Source organism: Rasamsonia byssochlamydoides (genome assembly GCF_041956645.1).
Source record: "Rasamsonia byssochlamydoides strain NRRL 3658 unplaced genomic scaffold VTN77scaffold_1, whole genome shotgun sequence".
Taxonomy (NCBI): Eukaryota; Fungi; Ascomycota; class Eurotiomycetes; order Eurotiales; family Trichocomaceae; genus Rasamsonia; species Rasamsonia byssochlamydoides.
This window is the reverse complement of record NW_027192384.1, coordinates 54,905-73,224: the sequence shown is the minus strand read 5'-3', so window position 1 is coordinate 73,224 and position 18,320 is coordinate 54,905. Positions and strand designations below refer to the sequence as shown.

General features: G+C 51.2%; 6 protein-coding genes across 6 annotated transcripts; 4 read left to right on the top strand and 2 right to left on the bottom strand.

Annotated features, from left to right (window-relative positions):
- Positions 1-309: 309 nt before the first annotated feature.
- VTN77DRAFT_26 (uncharacterized protein) lies at positions 310-834 on the top strand (the record flags this gene model as incomplete). The annotated part of the gene is made up of 4 exons (XM_069418456.1): positions 310-363; positions 423-496; positions 551-604; positions 696-834. 4 exons carry the CDS (start codon positions 310-312, stop codon positions 832-834), a joined length of 321 nt encoding a protein of 106 aa, XP_069282390.1.
- A 2,223-nt stretch (positions 835-3,057) lies between these two features.
- VTN77DRAFT_25 (uncharacterized protein) lies at positions 3,058-6,114 on the top strand (the record flags this gene model as incomplete). The annotated part of the gene is made up of 7 exons (XM_069418345.1): positions 3,058-3,258; positions 3,329-3,456; positions 3,517-3,872; positions 3,933-4,429; positions 4,484-4,659; positions 4,725-5,288; positions 5,352-6,114. The coding sequence occupies 7 exons, from the start codon at positions 3,058-3,060 to the stop codon at positions 6,112-6,114; spliced, it is 2,685 nt and encodes an 894-aa protein (XP_069282389.1).
- A 664-nt stretch (positions 6,115-6,778) lies between these two features.
- Positions 6,779-9,497, top strand: VTN77DRAFT_24 (uncharacterized protein; the record flags this gene model as incomplete). Its single annotated transcript, XM_069418234.1, has 2 exons — positions 6,779-8,645; positions 8,713-9,497. The coding sequence occupies 2 exons, from the start codon at positions 6,779-6,781 to the stop codon at positions 9,495-9,497; spliced, it is 2,652 nt and encodes an 883-aa protein (XP_069282388.1).
- Positions 9,498-10,284: 787 nt separating this feature from the next.
- Positions 10,285-11,427, bottom strand: VTN77DRAFT_23 (uncharacterized protein; the record flags this gene model as incomplete). Its single annotated transcript, XM_069418123.1, has 2 exons — positions 10,285-10,968; positions 11,047-11,427. The coding sequence occupies 2 exons, from the start codon at positions 11,425-11,427 to the stop codon at positions 10,285-10,287; spliced, it is 1,065 nt and encodes a 354-aa protein (XP_069282387.1).
- A 540-nt stretch (positions 11,428-11,967) lies between these two features.
- VTN77DRAFT_22 (uncharacterized protein) lies at positions 11,968-14,282 on the top strand (the record flags this gene model as incomplete). The annotated part of the gene is made up of 7 exons (XM_069418013.1): positions 11,968-12,057; positions 12,138-12,338; positions 12,402-12,580; positions 12,653-12,822; positions 12,873-13,195; positions 13,253-13,389; positions 13,451-14,282. 7 exons carry the CDS (start codon positions 11,968-11,970, stop codon positions 14,280-14,282), a joined length of 1,932 nt encoding a protein of 643 aa, XP_069282386.1.
- Positions 14,283-14,793: 511 nt separating this feature from the next.
- VTN77DRAFT_21 (uncharacterized protein) lies at positions 14,794-18,093 on the bottom strand (the record flags this gene model as incomplete). The annotated part of the gene is made up of 1 exon (XM_069417903.1): positions 14,794-18,093. The coding sequence occupies one exon, from the start codon at positions 18,091-18,093 to the stop codon at positions 14,794-14,796; it is 3,300 nt and encodes a 1,099-aa protein (XP_069282385.1).
- Positions 18,094-18,320: the final 227 nt, after the last annotated feature.

The window sequence follows — 18,320 nt, the reverse complement described above, 5'->3', positions numbered from 1 at the left end:
TGCCCTGTGTAGAGCCAGACGATCTGGAGTCAAAACGTAGAAAAGGGAAATTTTCGAACAGCAATGCTGCTGTTTGGCTATGGCTTGTCGTCAAAAAATCGTTCGGATAAAGTTTTGGTGGAGCAGTCGATTGGGATGCCGCACTAGACCCAACTAGGAAGAGTATCGCCGCCCGACTCGACTTTTATCGCAACCGCTTCCGCATCATCGGAATTGCGCTTCCCAGCCTGCAGGCGTTTGACCTTTGAAGCTGTTATTATTCTTTATTCTTTCCGGTCCTCCATTTTACGGCCTGTGATATATTAGAATATGGCTTCTTCCGCCATTCTCACGGGCCTGGGTCTGGCCACCGCCGCTTTCTTTGTGAGTAGAGTTGGCAGGTGGAGAGCGATGCAGGATTTCTGCTGACAGCTGCGTTGTAGGGGCGTGCTGGATGGGTTGCTTTGCAGCGCTATCGAGGAGGGGTGGATAAAATGGGACGAGCATTCTACAAAGGGTGCGATACCCAGCAGAGTGTGCTTCAACTTGTTCTTTCGCTGACGTCTTGCAGAGGATTTGAACCACGGATGACTCGTCGCGAGGCAGCTTTGATCCTCCAGCTGTCGTACGTATTACCGCAGAGAACTTTTTTTTCTTTCTTTCCATGATTTTTGTGAACAGCATGGCTGACTGAAATTGTGTTTGGCGCGCTTCAGGGAGCGAACCATGACCAAGGAGAAGGTCCGCAAGAACCACCGTCAATTGATGCTCCTCAACCATCCGGATCGCGGCGGTAGTCCTTATCTGGCCACCAAGATCAACGAGGCAAAAGAGTTACTCGATAAGGTTCTATGATGATTTCCTCTGGATGGAGGGAACATGCCGCGCATAATAGTGGAGGATGGGATACAGACTCCCGTCGACTCTGTTGTACAACATACAAGATCCTGATTTGGGCTGCATAGCAAGGCGTTTGGTTGAATTCTTGGGGTATATCTATCCATTTACTTATTTTCTCTTTGTTACGCCTGCTCTCACCAGAGGTATGGGAGTACCTGTATTGATATAATGTCCTCAGAGATATCGCCACTCCTGATGTTTCGAATATCTGTACATACATACGTCCATAACAGTCTTTCTTCTTTTCGCGCCAAAATCTGATCCACCGGTCAGTGGGGAAGTGAAGTCAGGAGAGGGATGGAAACAAGGCGGTAGGCCTCCCAAACAGGGACTAGCATATCATTCATCAAACACCCTTCCTGTCAACAAGAACCTGGGGTGTGTAGCCTAGTCAGCTAGTCAAGCTAGGTTGAGACACGCGTCTCCCTACTAGTGCTGCAGCTGCAGTCTCAGGTTCGAATCCCCCTCTCGTCGAGGTGAAGCGGTGCGGTCATTACCAATATTCTGCTAACATTCGATGACAAGGCGTAGAGGGGGACATAGTAAAACCCCTGCCCGCCACAATGCATAGGCGGGGATTTTCGTAGCATCCTTAGCTGGGGGGCCCTCAGCGAGGATGTGAGCTTTTTTGCATTCTTGTTTGACAAGATATCATATCGTCTTTTTTTTTCTCCTAGTACTTATCCTACCTGTCGTGCAGATTGTCCAGAAACACCCTTGGTCGAGGCGATTGGAAGGCTGCTACACTCTATCAGCAGGTTGAAATCACCAGATAGGTACCAGATTAGGTCCGTGTATCGTCAAAAATTTATTGTTGTTATTAAAATCGAAATCGAAACCCGCTCTCCTGTAGTAGTTGGGAATAACATTAGTTACGTACCTCTGAACCTGGGATTGTATCTATCTTTAAATAGCCAGTGGAGCTCGAACTCAGATGCTAGGGTTCTGACTTCTAACCTACTCTTGCTCACAGCATTATAACTATAATATATATATGTGATTCCTCTCTACGTTGAATCAACACAAGTGGGCTACAACAAGCATGACATCAATTGTCTGGTTTAGGGTGATCGTTACTGGTCATTGTCGCGAGGGGTGCTTGCCTCTTTTCCTTATTTCCTTTTCGGTGGCTATTCTGTGTAAGTACCTGCCTAGGTAAGTAACTACAGTTTCCTACCTACCTAGGTAGGTAGGTGGTACAGTAAAAAACGGGAAAGGGCTGTCCGCGACCTTGGGGAGTTTCGCAATGCCGATTTGAAGGAACAAATCAAATGCAGCTTGTCTCGTGTCTAGGTCTGTCTTACCTCATGGTCGCTGCAAGCATTGGCTAGAGAACTTGAATTGGATTGGAAAATCTGTCGTCATTATCTAGACTATTTATGCCAGTAAGCACATAAGGGGTCAAGAAGATTAATTATCGGATGTCCCGACGCCTATCTCTTATCGGGAGAATTTCGGTACGGGATTCTTCAGAAATTTCTCGGCAAGGCACCGAGGATTTCATTGGTCAGGGTTAGAGTTGTCTGTACTCCGTAGACTGCACGATTGCACATGGCTTCAACTTCAAGTCAATTGTCTTCATAATCCTGACAGGAAATTAGATTTAGGGATGCGACAGATCGGCGTTACGGTGACCGATCTGATAATCATGAGAAGGAGCAAAGCACTCGGATTGGCTCCCTGACGGCTGACGTTTCCCCCGCTGGGACTGTGGCGCGGTCGAAAGCGGACTAAAAGGTCCATCCCGCAGTTTCTTGGGGATCGCCCATGCTTGCTGCCTGGAGATGCTGGCAACTTTCGTACCCTCTCACTCTTTCACTGATTCTGACGACTGCAACGGGAGTTGATTCCACGAGCGCAGGCTGTGTGGACCCTTTCCGACTCTCCTGCCAGGTCCTTGCAGGTCTTGCCTGATGTCTGGCAAGCTTAGGTAAGTTCGATATCTCCGCGCTTGTCGAGATACGTCCTCCGACTCTTACGTCCTAGCTGTATCGAGCACACAGCTTCCAATGTCTGGTATCTAGCACGGACGATTTGAATGAACAGCATTGCGCAACGGCCAAGGCGTCGCAAAACCGTCGTGCTCGAGTAGTACGATCCTACTGTTGACTGAATATTCGCCTTCATCACCAAACCGCACATTCAGCTCTGTCTGCAGCGCGCAATCCCGATCTCGACATGGAGGGTTTGGGGGGAGACTCGGAAGGTCTGGGGTTTGAGATGCCCCCACCGATGAATCAGCCTCAGCCGATGTTCGCGAACTACAATGCCCATAGCTCTCCTATGCAATATGGTCAGCCAGCTTCTGCACCTCCAGATGACTCTACCACCGGGAATGCCGATGAGATGAATGATGCCAAGAGAAGGAGAATTGCGCGGGTAAGATGGCATTGATATATTTTACGAGCTTTTCCAGACCTCTTTGTCGCTAATGGAGGACTCTCCACAGGCCTGTGACATGTGCCGCAAGAAGAAGATCAAGTGTGACGGCAAAATGCCCAAGTGCTCGCATTGCATCAATTACAAGACGGACTGTGTTTTTACGCAGGTGGAGAAGAAGCGCAATCCTCCTAAAGGGTATGGTCCTTGGAGCTCATCGGCCAGTTCGTTGTGAATCTCTCGCTAAGTTATCGACAGTGCTAAGTACATCGAGGGGTTGGAGAACCGTCTGGGCAGAATGGAATCCTTACTGAGACTATCGGGTCTCTTGTCAGAGGATGACGCTGGCAAGACGGATCTTGGGACGTTAGAGAAGCGTCTTGCGGACAGATCCTTGATGAATGGATTGGCGTCGAAAGCCCAGAATAGGGCGAGTGCCACGACCACAGCTAACCAGTCCATCGGATCGAGCCATTCCACTCCTCGCGTCGATTCGCCACGGACGGCTGGCGATTCCCCTGAGTCGCAGAAGGGGTCGGAAAATGAGGTCGAAGCGCTGTCAGATATGATGTGCTCACTGGTGACGAATAATTGTGGAGAGACTCGGTACATCGGTAAGTCTCACTCTATGTCTTATATCGTAACTTTCGCTAAGCCCCACGCCCACCGTCCAGGATCTTCATCGGGCTTCTCAATATTTTCTCCAAGAGGGATTCAATGGGTGAACGAGAAAACGGGTGACACTTCGTTCCAAGACATGATATCGTCGGCTTATATAGATGATAATAAATGGATGTATTGGAAGCCGGAGATCTTCAGCGACATATTTGCGCGCCGCGTCTTCAAGCCCTTACCTCCCAAAGAAGAGGCCCTTTCACTTTTCAGAGACTTCTTCGATAATTTTAATTGCATGTTCCCGCTCTTCCACGAGCCGACCTTCATGCACCTCGTCGAGCGACAGTACTCTCGAGATCCCTATGAGGGTTCCGGTTGGTGGGCGAGCATCAACGTGGTTTTGGCAATCTCGCATAGACTGCGGGTCATGAGCCATTTAGTACCTCAAGAAGAGGACAAGAAGGCTTGGCTGTATCTGAAGAATGCCATGGCGGTTTTGACAGAGCTCACGATGCGAAATACCGATCTCTTAAGTGTCCAGGCGCTCCTGGGGATGGTAGGTCTCGTCCTCCCTGGCAGCTGCTCCGCTAGCCTATTAACCCTGCGATAGGCCCTTTTCTTACAGGGAACCCCCAACCCCCAACCATCATTTTTCCTTGTGGCTGCTGCCATACGGCTCTCGCATAGCATCGGTCTGCACAAACGTGGTTCCGGATTCGGCTTGAACCCGGTCGAAATGGAGCAGCGGAAGAGAGTGTTTTGGATTGCCTACCTTCTTGACAAAGAGTACGTTGAATTCTCCTCACAAGGATGCATTGAATCTATAAATCAGCTGGCTAAATCTCATCCAGTATTTGCCTTCGTTCCGGTCGACCACCCGTACAAGATGATGATGACATGAACGTGGAGCTCCCCAGTGAAGATCCACCTGACAACATTGGAAACATTCCGCTGTCGGATGGAAAAGGGAAGGTCAATCTATTTAGACTCATGTGTCGGTTCGCCACCATCCAGAGCAAAGTGTACAAACGACTTTACTCGACGAAAGCGGCAAAGCAGTCCGATGGTGAACTCCTCAACACAATCGGTGAACTGGATAAAGAACTGGAAGAGTGGAAGGACAGCATCCCCATAGATTACCGTCCGGAATATGAGATCAAGGCAACGCATACTCCGTTGATACTCCACGTGGTTGTGCTGCACTTTGCCTATTACAACTGCTTGACGACAATTCACCGAATGTCAGTGCATCACGGCTACTGGACGAGTCGTCTCTCTAATTACGCCATTCAAGGGTTGAATGCAAGGCCACTGAATCCCCGGGTCTTCTCATCAGCCACACTTTGCGTCACTGCTGCCAGAGCATCGATTAATCTGATCAAGTATATCCCACAAGGCGATTTTGCCTGTGTTTGGTGCGTCAATCAGTCGTGCAAGTCCACAACCCGACCAATATCGCTAACATCCCTGGTAACTAGGTTGATCTTATACTATCCTGTCTCCGCACTTGTGACTCTATTTGCCAACATCCTTCAGAATCCACAGGACGCCCGGGCTCGCTCGGATATCAAACTGATGGATTTAGTCGTCAATTTCCTCTCCATGCTTGTTTCGGATGAGTCAAACGGAAGCGTCAAACGCATGCTCAGTGTCTGCGCAGAATTTGAGAGAATTGCAAAAGTAGTCCTCGACAAGGCAGAAAAGGAATCTCATTCAAGAAGGAAGCGCAAAGTTGTCCCGGAGAATGCTGATGCACAGAATCCGCCGGGCAACACAGCAGAAGCCTCGAACACCCCTGTCGCCTCCACGCAACAACCAGTTATGCCCTCGACAACTGCTCCTTTCTCGCCGTCATTTGCTCAAATTACGAATGGGAATCCATTTGATCCAGCAACAAGTGATATGACGTCCCCAAATCCAGCAAATCCTAGTGATCCTGTGACGACTACTCTGCCTGAATTGTCGACAGGGGACCTACATAACATGCCCGAATTTACCCCCGACTTCCAAAATATTCTCAGTCCTAATAGTTTGGATCAGTCCGGTTTTCCCGACCAGACTCCTTATTCAAGCAGCGGTGCTGGGGCGGCGGGCTTGAGTTTTCAACAGCCCTTTGTGCCGCAGGACTTGTGGCAGATGCCCATGACCCTGGAATGGGATTGGGCGGATATGTCTTCTTCGAATCCACAGACATTCGACCAGGGCGATCTCTTTGGCGGCATGATGCGCAACGACTCGTAGATTATTATGATGGGATGAATCGACCAAGAAAGGCTTTGGTTCTTCGGCTTTCAAATGGAGTTTTATGTGGGCATTTCCCCTCTACTCAGGAGTACGGTTTCCTTTCCGAGTGTTCGATACTGTACATTTTATCTACCCATGGACGGGTTCCCTGCTCTATGCGATATGATATAGGCTTTGTACATGTTTGCACATAATCTGGGGTGGTTGGAGACTCATTCCCATTCGAGCTGTCTTTGTTGATAGATTGCATCACCATATTTGGTGGTCTACAGAATACATACCTCTCTTGTTAAACGCTGTTGTTCATATTGCATGAAAGTATGGTCCCAACGGTGACTCATTTCTTTTTCCGCGGCTGTCGTGGAGGTTCTAGGCGTCTGGCGCTTGATAATGCTGGATGTCGCGCCGTGGCGAGGAATGATGACTCAGCAGCGGATCGGAACCTCAAAAAACCACAGCCGGCGTTGGGCTCTCCCGTTTTCCGTGGCCGCGAACGACAGACATCACACGCTTCCACGACGAGGTCTTTCTCTTTGTTAGACCTCATTTTTCTCCCTTTCAAGACACGAGTTCCATATGGGTTCTGAATTTGCCCATTACCCATTGAGAGTTCTTTAACCTTCCCAGTACCTGCAGCCTTCGGGCTCGTCCTACCTCGACCATGGCCACTTTACTCCGACGGCCAGGCAATCTTGCTCGATACTCGAGGAGTGCCGCAGAGCTTCTCAGCTCCTCGCGATTGACGTACTCCAGTCTCTCCCGCCCGCAGATTTGGTCTCTCATCAATGCGCGCCGTGTGAGGTCGTACGCCACCGTCAACCCCCGCGATCCGAAACCTCCGAAAGGCGACGGAAACGAGAAGGATGCGCGGAAGAAGGAGGAGGAGGAGGGGAAGGGCAGAGCTCCTGAAGAGCCTGGGAGACCCCAGGGCCGCTTGAGTGACAAGCAAGAGAGTCTGCTCGATAGGCTAGAGAAGTTTGTCGAGGACAAACTTTCCGCGTCGCAAACCGCATTGCTGCGAAAACTCCGAGAGCAACTACGGGAGCGAGGTGATCTTCCTCCAGATCTTGATGAATTCCTACGGAAACATATCGAGCAGAAGAAGCAGCCTTCTCTGTCGGACATCCAAAAGCTTGGCGAGATGTTGGAAAGAGTGAGAAACAAGAGGTTGGAGGAACTAAAACGAGAATTGGAGGAAGAAAAAGCAAAACTACGAGGCGAGGAAGCGAAGTCGTCTCAGCAGTGGCAAGAACAACAGCAGCGGGATCAACAGCAACAGAGACAGGGCAAGGACCAGCCCCCGAAAGGGCCCACGCCCAGGATAGTTGAGTTCAAGTTCGATCCCGGCAACGTGTTTGTGTCGGCTCTCGTAACGTATATGTTCTATCGATTTTTCTTCCCGGGAGAGAACAGCAAAGAAATTACGTGGCAAGAGTTCAGGACCAACTTTTTCGACAAGGGTCTCGTCGAGAAGTTGACCGTCCTCAACCGCAACAGAGTTCGTGTCGATCTGAACCGGGATGCTGTCGCCAGCGTATATCCTGACTCACCCGCTGCTCAACCCAACTTCCACTATTACTTCACCATTGGTTCGGTTGACGTTTTCGAGCACAATCTAGAGGAAGCTCATAAGGAACTGGGCATCCCCAGTTCGCAACGCATCCCTGTCGCTTATGTTGATGAGGTGCCGTGGCTTGCGACTGCCTTATCGTTCGGACCCACGCTTCTGTTGATAGGTTCGTTCTTCTGGCTGTCACGGCGTGCTGCTGGTGGCGCTGCCGGGCAGAGCGGCATCTTCGGTATCGGGAAGAGTCGTGCCAAGCGATTCAACCATGAAACGGACGTCAAGGTCCGGTTTTCTGATGTCGCCGGCATGGACGAAGCTAAGCAGGAGATCATGGAGTTTGTCAGCTTCCTCAAGGAGCCCGAGAAATTCCAGAAACTTGGTGCTAAGATCCCCCGTGGTGCGATCCTCTCGGGCCCTCCTGGTACCGGTAAGACGTTGCTTGCCAAGGCGACGGCCGGTGAATCTGGCGTGCCTTTCTTCAGCGTCAGCGGATCCGAGTTTGTTGAAATGTTCGTCGGTGTCGGACCTTCTCGTGTCCGTGATCTCTTCGCCAATGCCCGAAAGAATACTCCGTGTATCATCTTCATTGACGAGATCGACGCGATCGGTAAATCGAGAGCTAAGCAGAGTTTTGGCGGTGGCAACGACGAGCGAGAGAGCACTCTCAACCAGATCTTGACTGAGATGGACGGCTTCAACACCTCGGAGCAGGTCGTTGTGTTGGCCGGTACCAACCGACCCGATGTCCTCGACAAGGCCCTGATGCGGCCTGGCCGATTTGACCGACACATTGCTATCGACCGGCCCACCATGGAGGGACGAAAGCAAATCTTCCGCGTTCATCTGAAGAAGATTGTCACCAAAGACGACATGGACTACTTGACTGGCCGGCTTGCAGCACTCACTCCGGGCTTTGCTGGTGCTGACATTGCAAACTGTGTCAACGAGGCGGCCTTGGTTGGTAAGTTTTCAATTTCCTTGTACTCTTTGTATCTACGCCGGAATGGCTAACTGATTCGTTTTTGTAGCGGCTCGTGAGCACGCAGACTGCGTTGTGATGAAGCACTTTGAACAGGCGATCGAGCGAGTTGTTGGTGGCCTGGAGAAGAAGTCTTTGGTCCTCTCGCCGGAAGAGAAACGCACAGTGGCCTATCACGAGGCGGGACATGCCATTTGCGGGTGGTATTTGCGATGGGCCGATCCCCTTCTGAAGGTGTCTATCATTCCTCGAGGCCAGGCAGCATTGGGCTACGCCCAGTATCTCCCGTCTGGCGAGAACTATTTGCTGAATGTCAACCAGCTCATGGACCGGATGGCCATGACTCTGGGAGGGCGTGTCAGTGAAGAGCTCCACTTCGACACGGTGACGAGCGGTGCGAGCGACGACTTCAACAAGGTCACCCGCATGGCGACGGCGATGGTGACGAAGTTTGGTATGTCTCAGAAGGTCGGGACTCTCTACTTTGAGGAGGACCCGCAACAGCTCCACAAGCCGTTCTCGGAGGAGACGGCGCGGAATATCGACATGGAGGTCCGCCGGATCGTGGACGAGGCGTACAAGCGGTGCCGGGACCTGCTGACGGCGAAGAAGAAGGAGATCGGGCTGGTGGCGGAAGAGCTTCTGGCCAAGGAAGTCCTCAGCCGGGATGACCTGGTGCGCCTCTTGGGACCTCGCCCGTGGCCCGAGAATGGGGAGTTCACCAAGTATTTCGGGGGTCAGCAGGGGCGCACGGTCGCACCGCCCGAGCCTCCGGAGACGCGTGAAGGAACTGAGGGCAAAGACGGACGGGATCAGACGCCTTATCCGATATAGACGAGAATTGCTTCCTTCTTTCAGCAGTTTTTGTCCCTTTCTACCGTGTATGTTATACATATGACGTGAATTTTGTGAATTTTTTTTCTTCGCCCACATCTCTCCCCACTATTTCTTTTTTTTTTCCGTTCTGAGGTTCTGTCATCTTACTTAGCCTTGTGACGATCATCAAATCAGTGTACTGTACAGTAGTAACCTATCTATCCATCCATCTACCTACATACCTAGTCGTCTTGAAATCCCTTCCTCGCGCACTGCATAAAAGAACTAGAGTGGTGTGTCCAGTCTGAATTCTCTCTCTCACTCATATTTCTTCTTCTTTAACCCTCGCGTTCATGTCTTAACAGGTTGTCTATCTCCACTCAACTGCACTCAACTGCACTCTGCACTCTACTCCGCCGTCTATCTACCTATCTTATCAAATTGATCGTTTGCACTGATTTTTGTTGTTGGTGTTGCTGATGGGCGTATTGGCGGGAGGGAAATCTGGGAAAGAAGAGGGAAGGAGAAGAAGCTGCAGCACTACTCTTGAAAATAGTCGATAGCAGGATGGTTAGCAACCAAGCAAGCAAATATTACGAATATGGAAATACAACAGTACATATATACATGATATCCAGTTTTTGTGTAACTTATCCAACTCCCCCGACCCCCTGGCACGTTGCCTTGTCTAGACAGGAACAAAAACCGGGCAAACAGATAGATTCCAATTTGATGCAATCAACGCACATGTATAGTACATGCCGTGTGTAGGCTGACCTAATATGAGCTACATGGTAGCTACTAGCTACGTGTCCTTTTTCTTGCTCTTGTCCTTCCTAGTCTTCTTCGGCTCGACGGAAAACCGGGGAATGAACCGCCCAACCCGCGCCTGGTATTCCCGATATTCCGGATATTTGCTCGCGCTGATCGATTCCGTCAGCCAGGTGCTGCCCTGGAAGAGGAGTAGGTAGCCCAAGGCTCCCACACCGGCCCAGTTGAGGGGCGTCTGGGTGACGTAGCTGGCCCAGAGGTACAGGGTCAGCCAGATGGCCTGTTCAGCAGCGAAATTGGGGTGGCGGCAGAATGACCACAGGCCGGAGACGACGAAGCCGCGCTCGAGATCTTCGACAGCGAAGCCGTCGGGCACGCGGTTCTCCTTCTGGTATGTCTGTTTGGCGCGCTGGAATCGCCACTGTTGCTCGTCGGCGATTGTCTCGATGCAGACGAAGAAGATCAGCAGGCGCGAGAAGACGAGGTCGGGAATACCAAAGGTGGCCCCTTCGTCGGGGAGCTGGGCGAGCACGACGAAGAGGTAGGTCGGCGCGGTGATGAAGCACAACAGCAGCGACTGCGTCAGCCCGATGAAGAGCACGTTGAAGACGAAGAAGCGGAACCGACTGTTGATGTACGAGCGCAGAATCCCCCACCGGTAGTCCTCCGATCCGATCTTGTAGCCTCCTTTGCGCCAGTAGTTGAAGGTCAAGCGGACCTGTATGCAGTCAGTGTGACTGGACCAGAAGAAAGAAAAGAGAGAATTTATTTCGGGGAGAAGAAGAGATGGACATACACTCCAGAACAAGGTAAACAGCGCAACGGAATCCAACCTGCTAGCCGGCAGGCCTGCCAGACGCGCCCAGATCGCATAATGGGCATTGTACACGAAGGGCAGGATGCTCCAGACGCGATCCACCTGGGAGTAATTCCGGTTGATTTCGGACAGGATGACGAAGACGGGACACAGGATGAGCGCCAGGGTGAGCGCCGTCACGAACGGATTGGTGCTGGCATAGATCTCCTTGAGGGTGTCCCAGTCCTGGTTGGTGACGCCGGCCTCGAAGATGCGCGCGGGCAGAGAGGTCAGCTGCGGCGAGAAGACATAGGGAGCGAAGCTGCGGCCGAATTGGGCGCACTCGGTCGGCGACAGAACCGGCGGTAATGGGAGTGCCATGTGTGCGGTAAGTAGCTATATATGTACCGTATTACGATTATGTTATTGCAGAGAGAGGAGAAACCGATGGTTCTCCGCAGGAACGCAGTAAATTAAGTATTAGGCGCAGTGAGACGCGGAATGCAGATCCTTTTTGGTCCTAGCAGTAGTCTCCGCATCAGTTCGGTCCATAGTCATCCCAACCATTGATCTTAGCTCCCAACCGGTCAGGTCCATGGTCTAATCGACGTAATCGTCCAGGTATGATTTTCCTGTATCCAATTTTATCCACCGTCGAGTTGATAGAAAAATAAGCTCGAGAACGTGGCGGATCGACGGGCGGTGAGAAGAATTGCAAGCTTCAGGCATGAAATTATGTAATCAGGCCTCCACGTGCGACTCGCGTCTTCGGCACGCGTTTATCCCGCGATCAACGCGGCTTCTTCGGGAAATCTGGTTGAACAGAATGAAAGCATATCGAAAGCTAGTGGACGAGACAGACAGCATGGACGGCAGCTGATGATCTGACATCTCCAATTGAACGAGCCCGGGACTCGATTCATGGCTATCCCGAAGATCCTGTGCGTGGCCGAGAAGCCCGCCATCGCCAAGGCAGTGGCCACCCACCTGTCGGGAGGCTCCATGCGAGTAGTGAGTCTGTCCGCTCGATCTAGTTTCGTACATGTGGATTCTGGATGGATGTAGCGATGGTATGCTAAAGTCCGGCGTAGAACTCCGTTCGTGGCAACCCGTACGTCAAGAACTATGTATTCACCTTCAACTTTGGCGGTGCATGGGGATCGTGCTCGGTGACCATGACGAGTGTCATCGGACACTTGACCGGTCTGGACTTTGAGCGCCAATACAGAGGGTGGACGTCGTGCCCGCCCAGCGCGCTTTTCGAAGCCCCGGTGGTAGAATCGGTGGATCCTGTCAGTGCAAGAGACTATCTGGCCCTATATGGTGTATTTACAGTGCACTGATGTCGTGGGCAGGACAAGCTGAGCATCGCCCAAAATATCCAGGAGCAGGCTAAGTACGCCCGCGCTCTGTTCATCTGGACGGATTGTGATCGAGAAGGCGAGCATATCGGGACCGAGGTTCGGTATCAGGCACGACGGAGCAATGCGAACATCGAGGTCAAGCGTGCCAAGTTCAGCAACACGGAGAAAGCGTACGTAGATAGTCACCTTATGCTACAGCCACATGAGCTGTGTGTCTGACGTTGACTGCTGATCCTGGCTAGTCATGTGTTACAGGCCGCTCGTTCACCGGTCGATCTGGATGAGCGTCAGGCAAACGCCGTGGCAGCCCGGATTGAGCTCGATCTGCGGATCGGTGCTGCCTTTACGCGATTACAAACTTTGCAGCTTCAAAGCCTTGGAGAAGCATTGAAGGACCGTATCATTAGCTACGGTAGGTTTTTGATGATTTGCTCTTTAGGACGACCAGGCTGACCGTTCCAGGGTCGTGCCAATTTCCCACGCTGGGCTTCGTCGTGGACCGTTACCTTCGCGTGCAGAACTTCAAACCGGAGCCCTTCTGGGCGATCAAGGTCATGCATGAGCGAGACGGCATGAATGTCAACTTTAACTGGCGCCGTGTCCATCTCTTCGACCGGGCAGCGGTGACGGTAATGTTGGAACGATGTCTGACGGCACAAAAGGCCAAAGTTACCAAGGTGACCAAGAAGCCCACCAGCAAGTGGAGGCCTCTCCCTTTGACAACAGTGGATCTGCAAATGATGGGCAGCAAGTACCTTCGGATGGACAGTCAAAAAGTCATGCAGGTATGTGGCTTATCGTCCTGTCAAAAAGAAGGCCTTGTTTCGCTAACTCAAATGTAGGTTGCCGAGGCTCTGTATACCAAAGGATACATCAGCTATCCTCGTACGGAGACGGATCAGTTCGACAACGGCATCGACTTGAAGAAGCTCATTGAGAAACAAATACCAGACAATTCCTGGGGTCAATACGCTCAGAGGTACGACGGCTGCATTCCTTCCTGGAAGCTTTTTCAATTACATATCCGCTAATCGTGGTAGCCTCCTCAACGGCAAGTTCAAAACTCCTCGATCAGGTCGCCACAACGACAAAGCACATCCTCCGATCCATCCTATTTGTTGGGTTTCGCCCACGCAACTGAGCCCCGAAGAAAAACGCGTCTACGAGTTTGTCGTCCGACGCTTCCTCGCCTGCTGCTCCGACGATGCCAAGGGACAAACGTCTGAAGTCGAGATCCAGTATGGCGACGAGATGTTCCATGCCAAGGGCCTCATCGTTCTCGAGAGAAACTACCTGGATGTGTACGTCTACGACAAATGGGAAAGCAGCGCCCAACTTCCTGATTTCCAGGTGGGCGAGCTCTTTGAGCCCACCGAGGCCAAGATCGTTGAGGGCAAGACGACACCACCGTCTTACCTGACCGAGCCCGAACTCATCGCACTCATGGACGCAAATGGGATCGGCACCGACGCCACCATGGCGGAACATATTGCCAAAATCAAAGAGCGTGAATACGTCGCCACCCGTCCGCGAGGCGGTGGAAACAACAGCGGCGGCGGTCGTGGCCGTGGCCGTGGCAACAACAGCAGCAATACAGTGCAAGAGTTCATCCCGACGAGACTAGGCATTGCGCTTGTCGAAGGGTACGACAACGTCGTCGCCGGTCTCCCCGACAGCCCCTCTCTGAGCAAGCCCTTCCTGCGCAAGCAGATGGAGCTGCGCATGCGGGACATCTGCGCGGGGACCAAGACGCGCGCCGAGGTCGTCGAGGAGAGTCTGGAGATGTACCACGAGGTCTTTATCCAGACGCAGCGGAGGATCGACATGTTGAAGGATGCGTGTCGGAAGTATGTTCTTCAGCAGTCGAGTTGAGTTTGAAGAGGTGGAGTCTTCTGGTGAATATATTCAGTCCTGATTGCGAGGGTTGAGGCGTTATTTTTCTGTTCATTCCTTCTTTGTTGGTTATGGGCACGGCGTCATGGATTGAATACGAAGAAAAGAGGAAATAATAGTTAAGCAGATATAGATATAGATATAGAAAGATACCCCATAGTATGGATGAAATTTTATCGATTATTGTTGATCAGAAGACCTACTTGAGCCACTTTTCTCTCTTTGCTCTCTCCCTCCCCTGGATACTATCATATTTTAGACATTTTTACCATGACTCCAACGGACTGAATAAATAACTAACTCTTCTGATACGAAACTGTAATGAAGAAGAAAAAAGAAAAAGCAAAAGAAAAAGAAAAGCAGAAGAGCAGCATTTTTTTTTCACTTTTTTTTGTCGCCCGTTATATGGAGTACAAAACCAACCAACCAACCAAAGAAAGGAAAGGGAGATTTCAAATCAAATCAAATCAAGTCAAAAGGAGCTTCTCTTCTATTCCCGCCTCCATCCTCCTCTCCATCCTCTCCCCCTACTTCTGCTCGGCGAATCATCCTCGGCAGCAGTAGCCCAGCGGCTTTGCGTCAGGGACCGTCCTGAGGACAGGGATTCCATTATTGCTGGGATTTCTTCTTCTGTTGGTCCTCCTCCTTCTTCTCCTTCTCCTTCTCCTTCGACTTCGACTCCACTTGGTGGGTTCGGGTTCTTCGATGACGACGACGACGGCTCCACAGTCTGGGGGGCTGAAGGAGTTGTTGTCGCTGGGGCAGCTGGGTTAGCTGCCTGTGACGGGCCTGTTGGATCTGTACTTGTAGCCCCCTCCCCCTCATGGCTAGCTGGTTCTGGTTCTGGTGAAGGCTCGGATTCTGGGCTGCGAGCTTCTTCCCTTGGTGGTTGGTTTGACGATTCTGGAGCATCATCAGAATCTGGACTTGGATCCACGGCCTGGATGGCAGGAAAAGAAGAGGGAGAAGCAGATTGTTCAGCGCCTTGGCTGGGTGGCAGCTCCGTTTCTGGCGACTGTGACTGTGTCTGTGTCTCAGACGCTGACGAACTGGGACCCGGAAATTTTATCACTGTTTCAGCCTCAGATGGTGCCTCTGACTCTGCGTCTGGTTCTGGCTCTAGCTCTGCTTTTGCCTCTGCCTCTGCCTCCACCTCTTCTGACCACGACAATTTGGAGACTGGCTCCGCAGTTGTCGCAGCAGGGGCAGCTGAAGAAGCGCTGGTCGAGTGTGTTTTTGGTGCCCATCTGCTAGATTCGAGTCCCGGTAGGGACACAGGCGCCTGGGATGATGTTTCTCCTGCTTCTTCGCCTGGGGTAGGTGCAGTTTCCGGGCTGGTTTCTTCGTCCGCGTCTGAGTCCTTTCCAGCTACCATCAATGGGCTAGCTGGCTGTCCTGATGGCTGGACAACAGGCTCTGCAGTCGTTGCAGCGGGGACAGCTGAAGAAACAGGGGTTGAGTGTGTTTTTTCGAGTCCCGGTAGGGACACAGACGCCTGGAATGACGATGTTTCGCCTGCTTCTTCATCTGGGGCAGGAGTAGACTCCGGACTGGTTTCTTCGGCCGCATCTGAGTCCTTTCCTGCTGCCATTTCGCTGCTGGAAGTGTCTACTTTAGTAGATACCTCCTCCACTGGCTCGTCTGGCTTTGCTGACTTGTAGAGACTGCGGACTTTGTCCTCGAGCTTCGAAAGCTCAGTAAGTTTTTCACGCAGGTTATCATAGATCTGCTGGAAGCGTTTCTCCAATGACTGATGCATGTTGTCGACATGGACTGTATGAGAAGCAACAGTTTCGATTTTACCCTTAATGGCCTGGAGTTCCCCCGGGTCCACCCGCGCATCATCGAGCGTCTTTTTTACTGTCGCCTTGTGTTGATTCCATTCCTCCCGGAAGGCGTCGAGTGCGGAATCCTGGCTCTTTCGCGCTTGCCCGGCAAGTTCTTCTGACTTGTTGATTTGCCTTTCGAGACTGGTACGGAAATCGTCCATGTTCTTTGTGAGCTTAGCGGTGGATTGATCGTTATTCCCAGAGACAGCCGTTAATTCTTCTTTGATCGAGGACACCCGCTCCGTCAGCGTCTGGAAATCGGCACGAATGTCCTCCACGTTCTTTGCGAGATCTGCGTTGGGTTGGTCATGATTACCAGTAGCAACTGCTACGTCTTTTTCGATGGAGGAGATCCGCTCAGACAAGGTCTTGAGACTGGAATGAAGGCCTTCGAATTGAAGATCGGTAGTGGATTGAGCTTCCACCTTTTCCTTCATGAAGGACACTTTGTCTGATAAGCTTTCATAAGCCAAACGGAAAAATTCCATGTCTCTCGTCAACCCGGTGATGGATTGATCACTTGAAAGAGCTGCTGCGCCTTGTTCAAGAGAGGTGACTCGTTCCGATAATGTCTTCAGACGGGCATCCATGGAGTTAACCAGGTCGGTGGGTGTTTTATCACCGAAAACATCCTTCAAATCTTTTTCGATGGAGGACACTTGCTTCGAGACGGTTTCGAGATTGGTATGAAGGTATTGGATGTCCTCGTCGGTAGTAGGTTGATCAGCGGAAACAGCTGCTAAGCCTTCTTTAAGCGAAGCCACTTCCTCAGATAGATCATTGAGACTTTTGCGAATAGAACCCTTCAGATTGGTTGGTGTTTGATCGCTAAAGAACTCCTCCCAGCCTTTCTCAATGGAGGCCACTCGCTTTGATAGGGCCTCAAGACCAGAACGAAGGTGTTGCCTGTCCTCGACCAATAAGTTTCGTTCGATAGCGGACATCCGCTTGGAGAAAATGTTCTCAAGATTCTCTGACAAAGCCTTTTGCAGTTTATCCAGTTTGGTGTCGAAATGCTTCGCGAGTTGGACCTCAACGTTTCTTAGTTCGGTCTTCGATTCCTCGTGGATATTGTCCAAGTGTTCATGAACTCGATTCAGTTCCGTTCTCGGAAGAGTTCGTTCCGAATGGAGACTTTCCAAAGTAGATGCATCCTCATGGTTTTTCGGGTTGATGTGGACATTGACAGGTGGCACCGGGTCAGGACGCGGAGCAGCTGACCTCGCATATTCTCGCTGGAGCTCTCGAAACTCAGTGACAAAGCTGTCGAACTTTGCCGTAGTCTCTCTCATAAAGGATTGTCTCGCAGATTCTTCCTGCTTGGCAGCAAAGGGAGCAAGGCTTTGGTCAACGTGTTGGGAGACCCTCTGCAGCAGCCTGTCCTCAAATTCCTCCAGCTTCCGGAGTATACTTTCCGAAGAGGAGTCGGCATGACCAAAGATGGACTTGCAAATGATGTAAATCACCGAAATGATCCCAATAAATGCAAGAGTTTTTGCATCGTCGTCCTTCGGTTTCTGACTCTGTCTGTAGGCTGTGATGTTCGGACGTGCAACGTTCGCATGCGTATCATTCGAAGAATAATCTCCCAGCAAAGTCACCGGTGATAGGACTGTTGATTCGATTGGCGTTGCAGTTTTCGTAGGAAAGAGAATAACCACGTTGCCCTTTTCAGCATATTCTTCCCTGACCATTTCCATGAGATGATCCAGCTCCGCTTTCGGAATTGGTTCGGGGGGATCAGGCACAACGAAGGTGGCCTCCCCCTCGTCGGTAGTATTAGGCGGGTTGTAGTGTTGATAGACGGAATCGAGCGTGTAGGCCACGGTTGTCGCTTGAAAAGAGCTGCCAAGACGATCAAGCAAGGGACGAGAGAGATGGATGGTTGTGAAAGGGACGCTGCCGTACGTGCCCCAGTAAGTGAGGGCAAGGAAGAGGGCGATGAAAGTACCTATTTCCATTTTGCCTTTCCTCCTTTTGAACTATTCATGAGTATGCCACGTAAGTGTACGAAAACAGGATGACTCCGAAGTCAGTAGGGCAGATGAAAGGTGCTGCTGCAAAGGAAAAGAGATGCGTGCATAGAGAAGGAAGAATATGCAAATTGATGGAACGATGGATAGATAAATAAATTTCCTTGATACATATTCTGCTGGTGAATGAAAGGAAACCATAGAATATCTTCTGC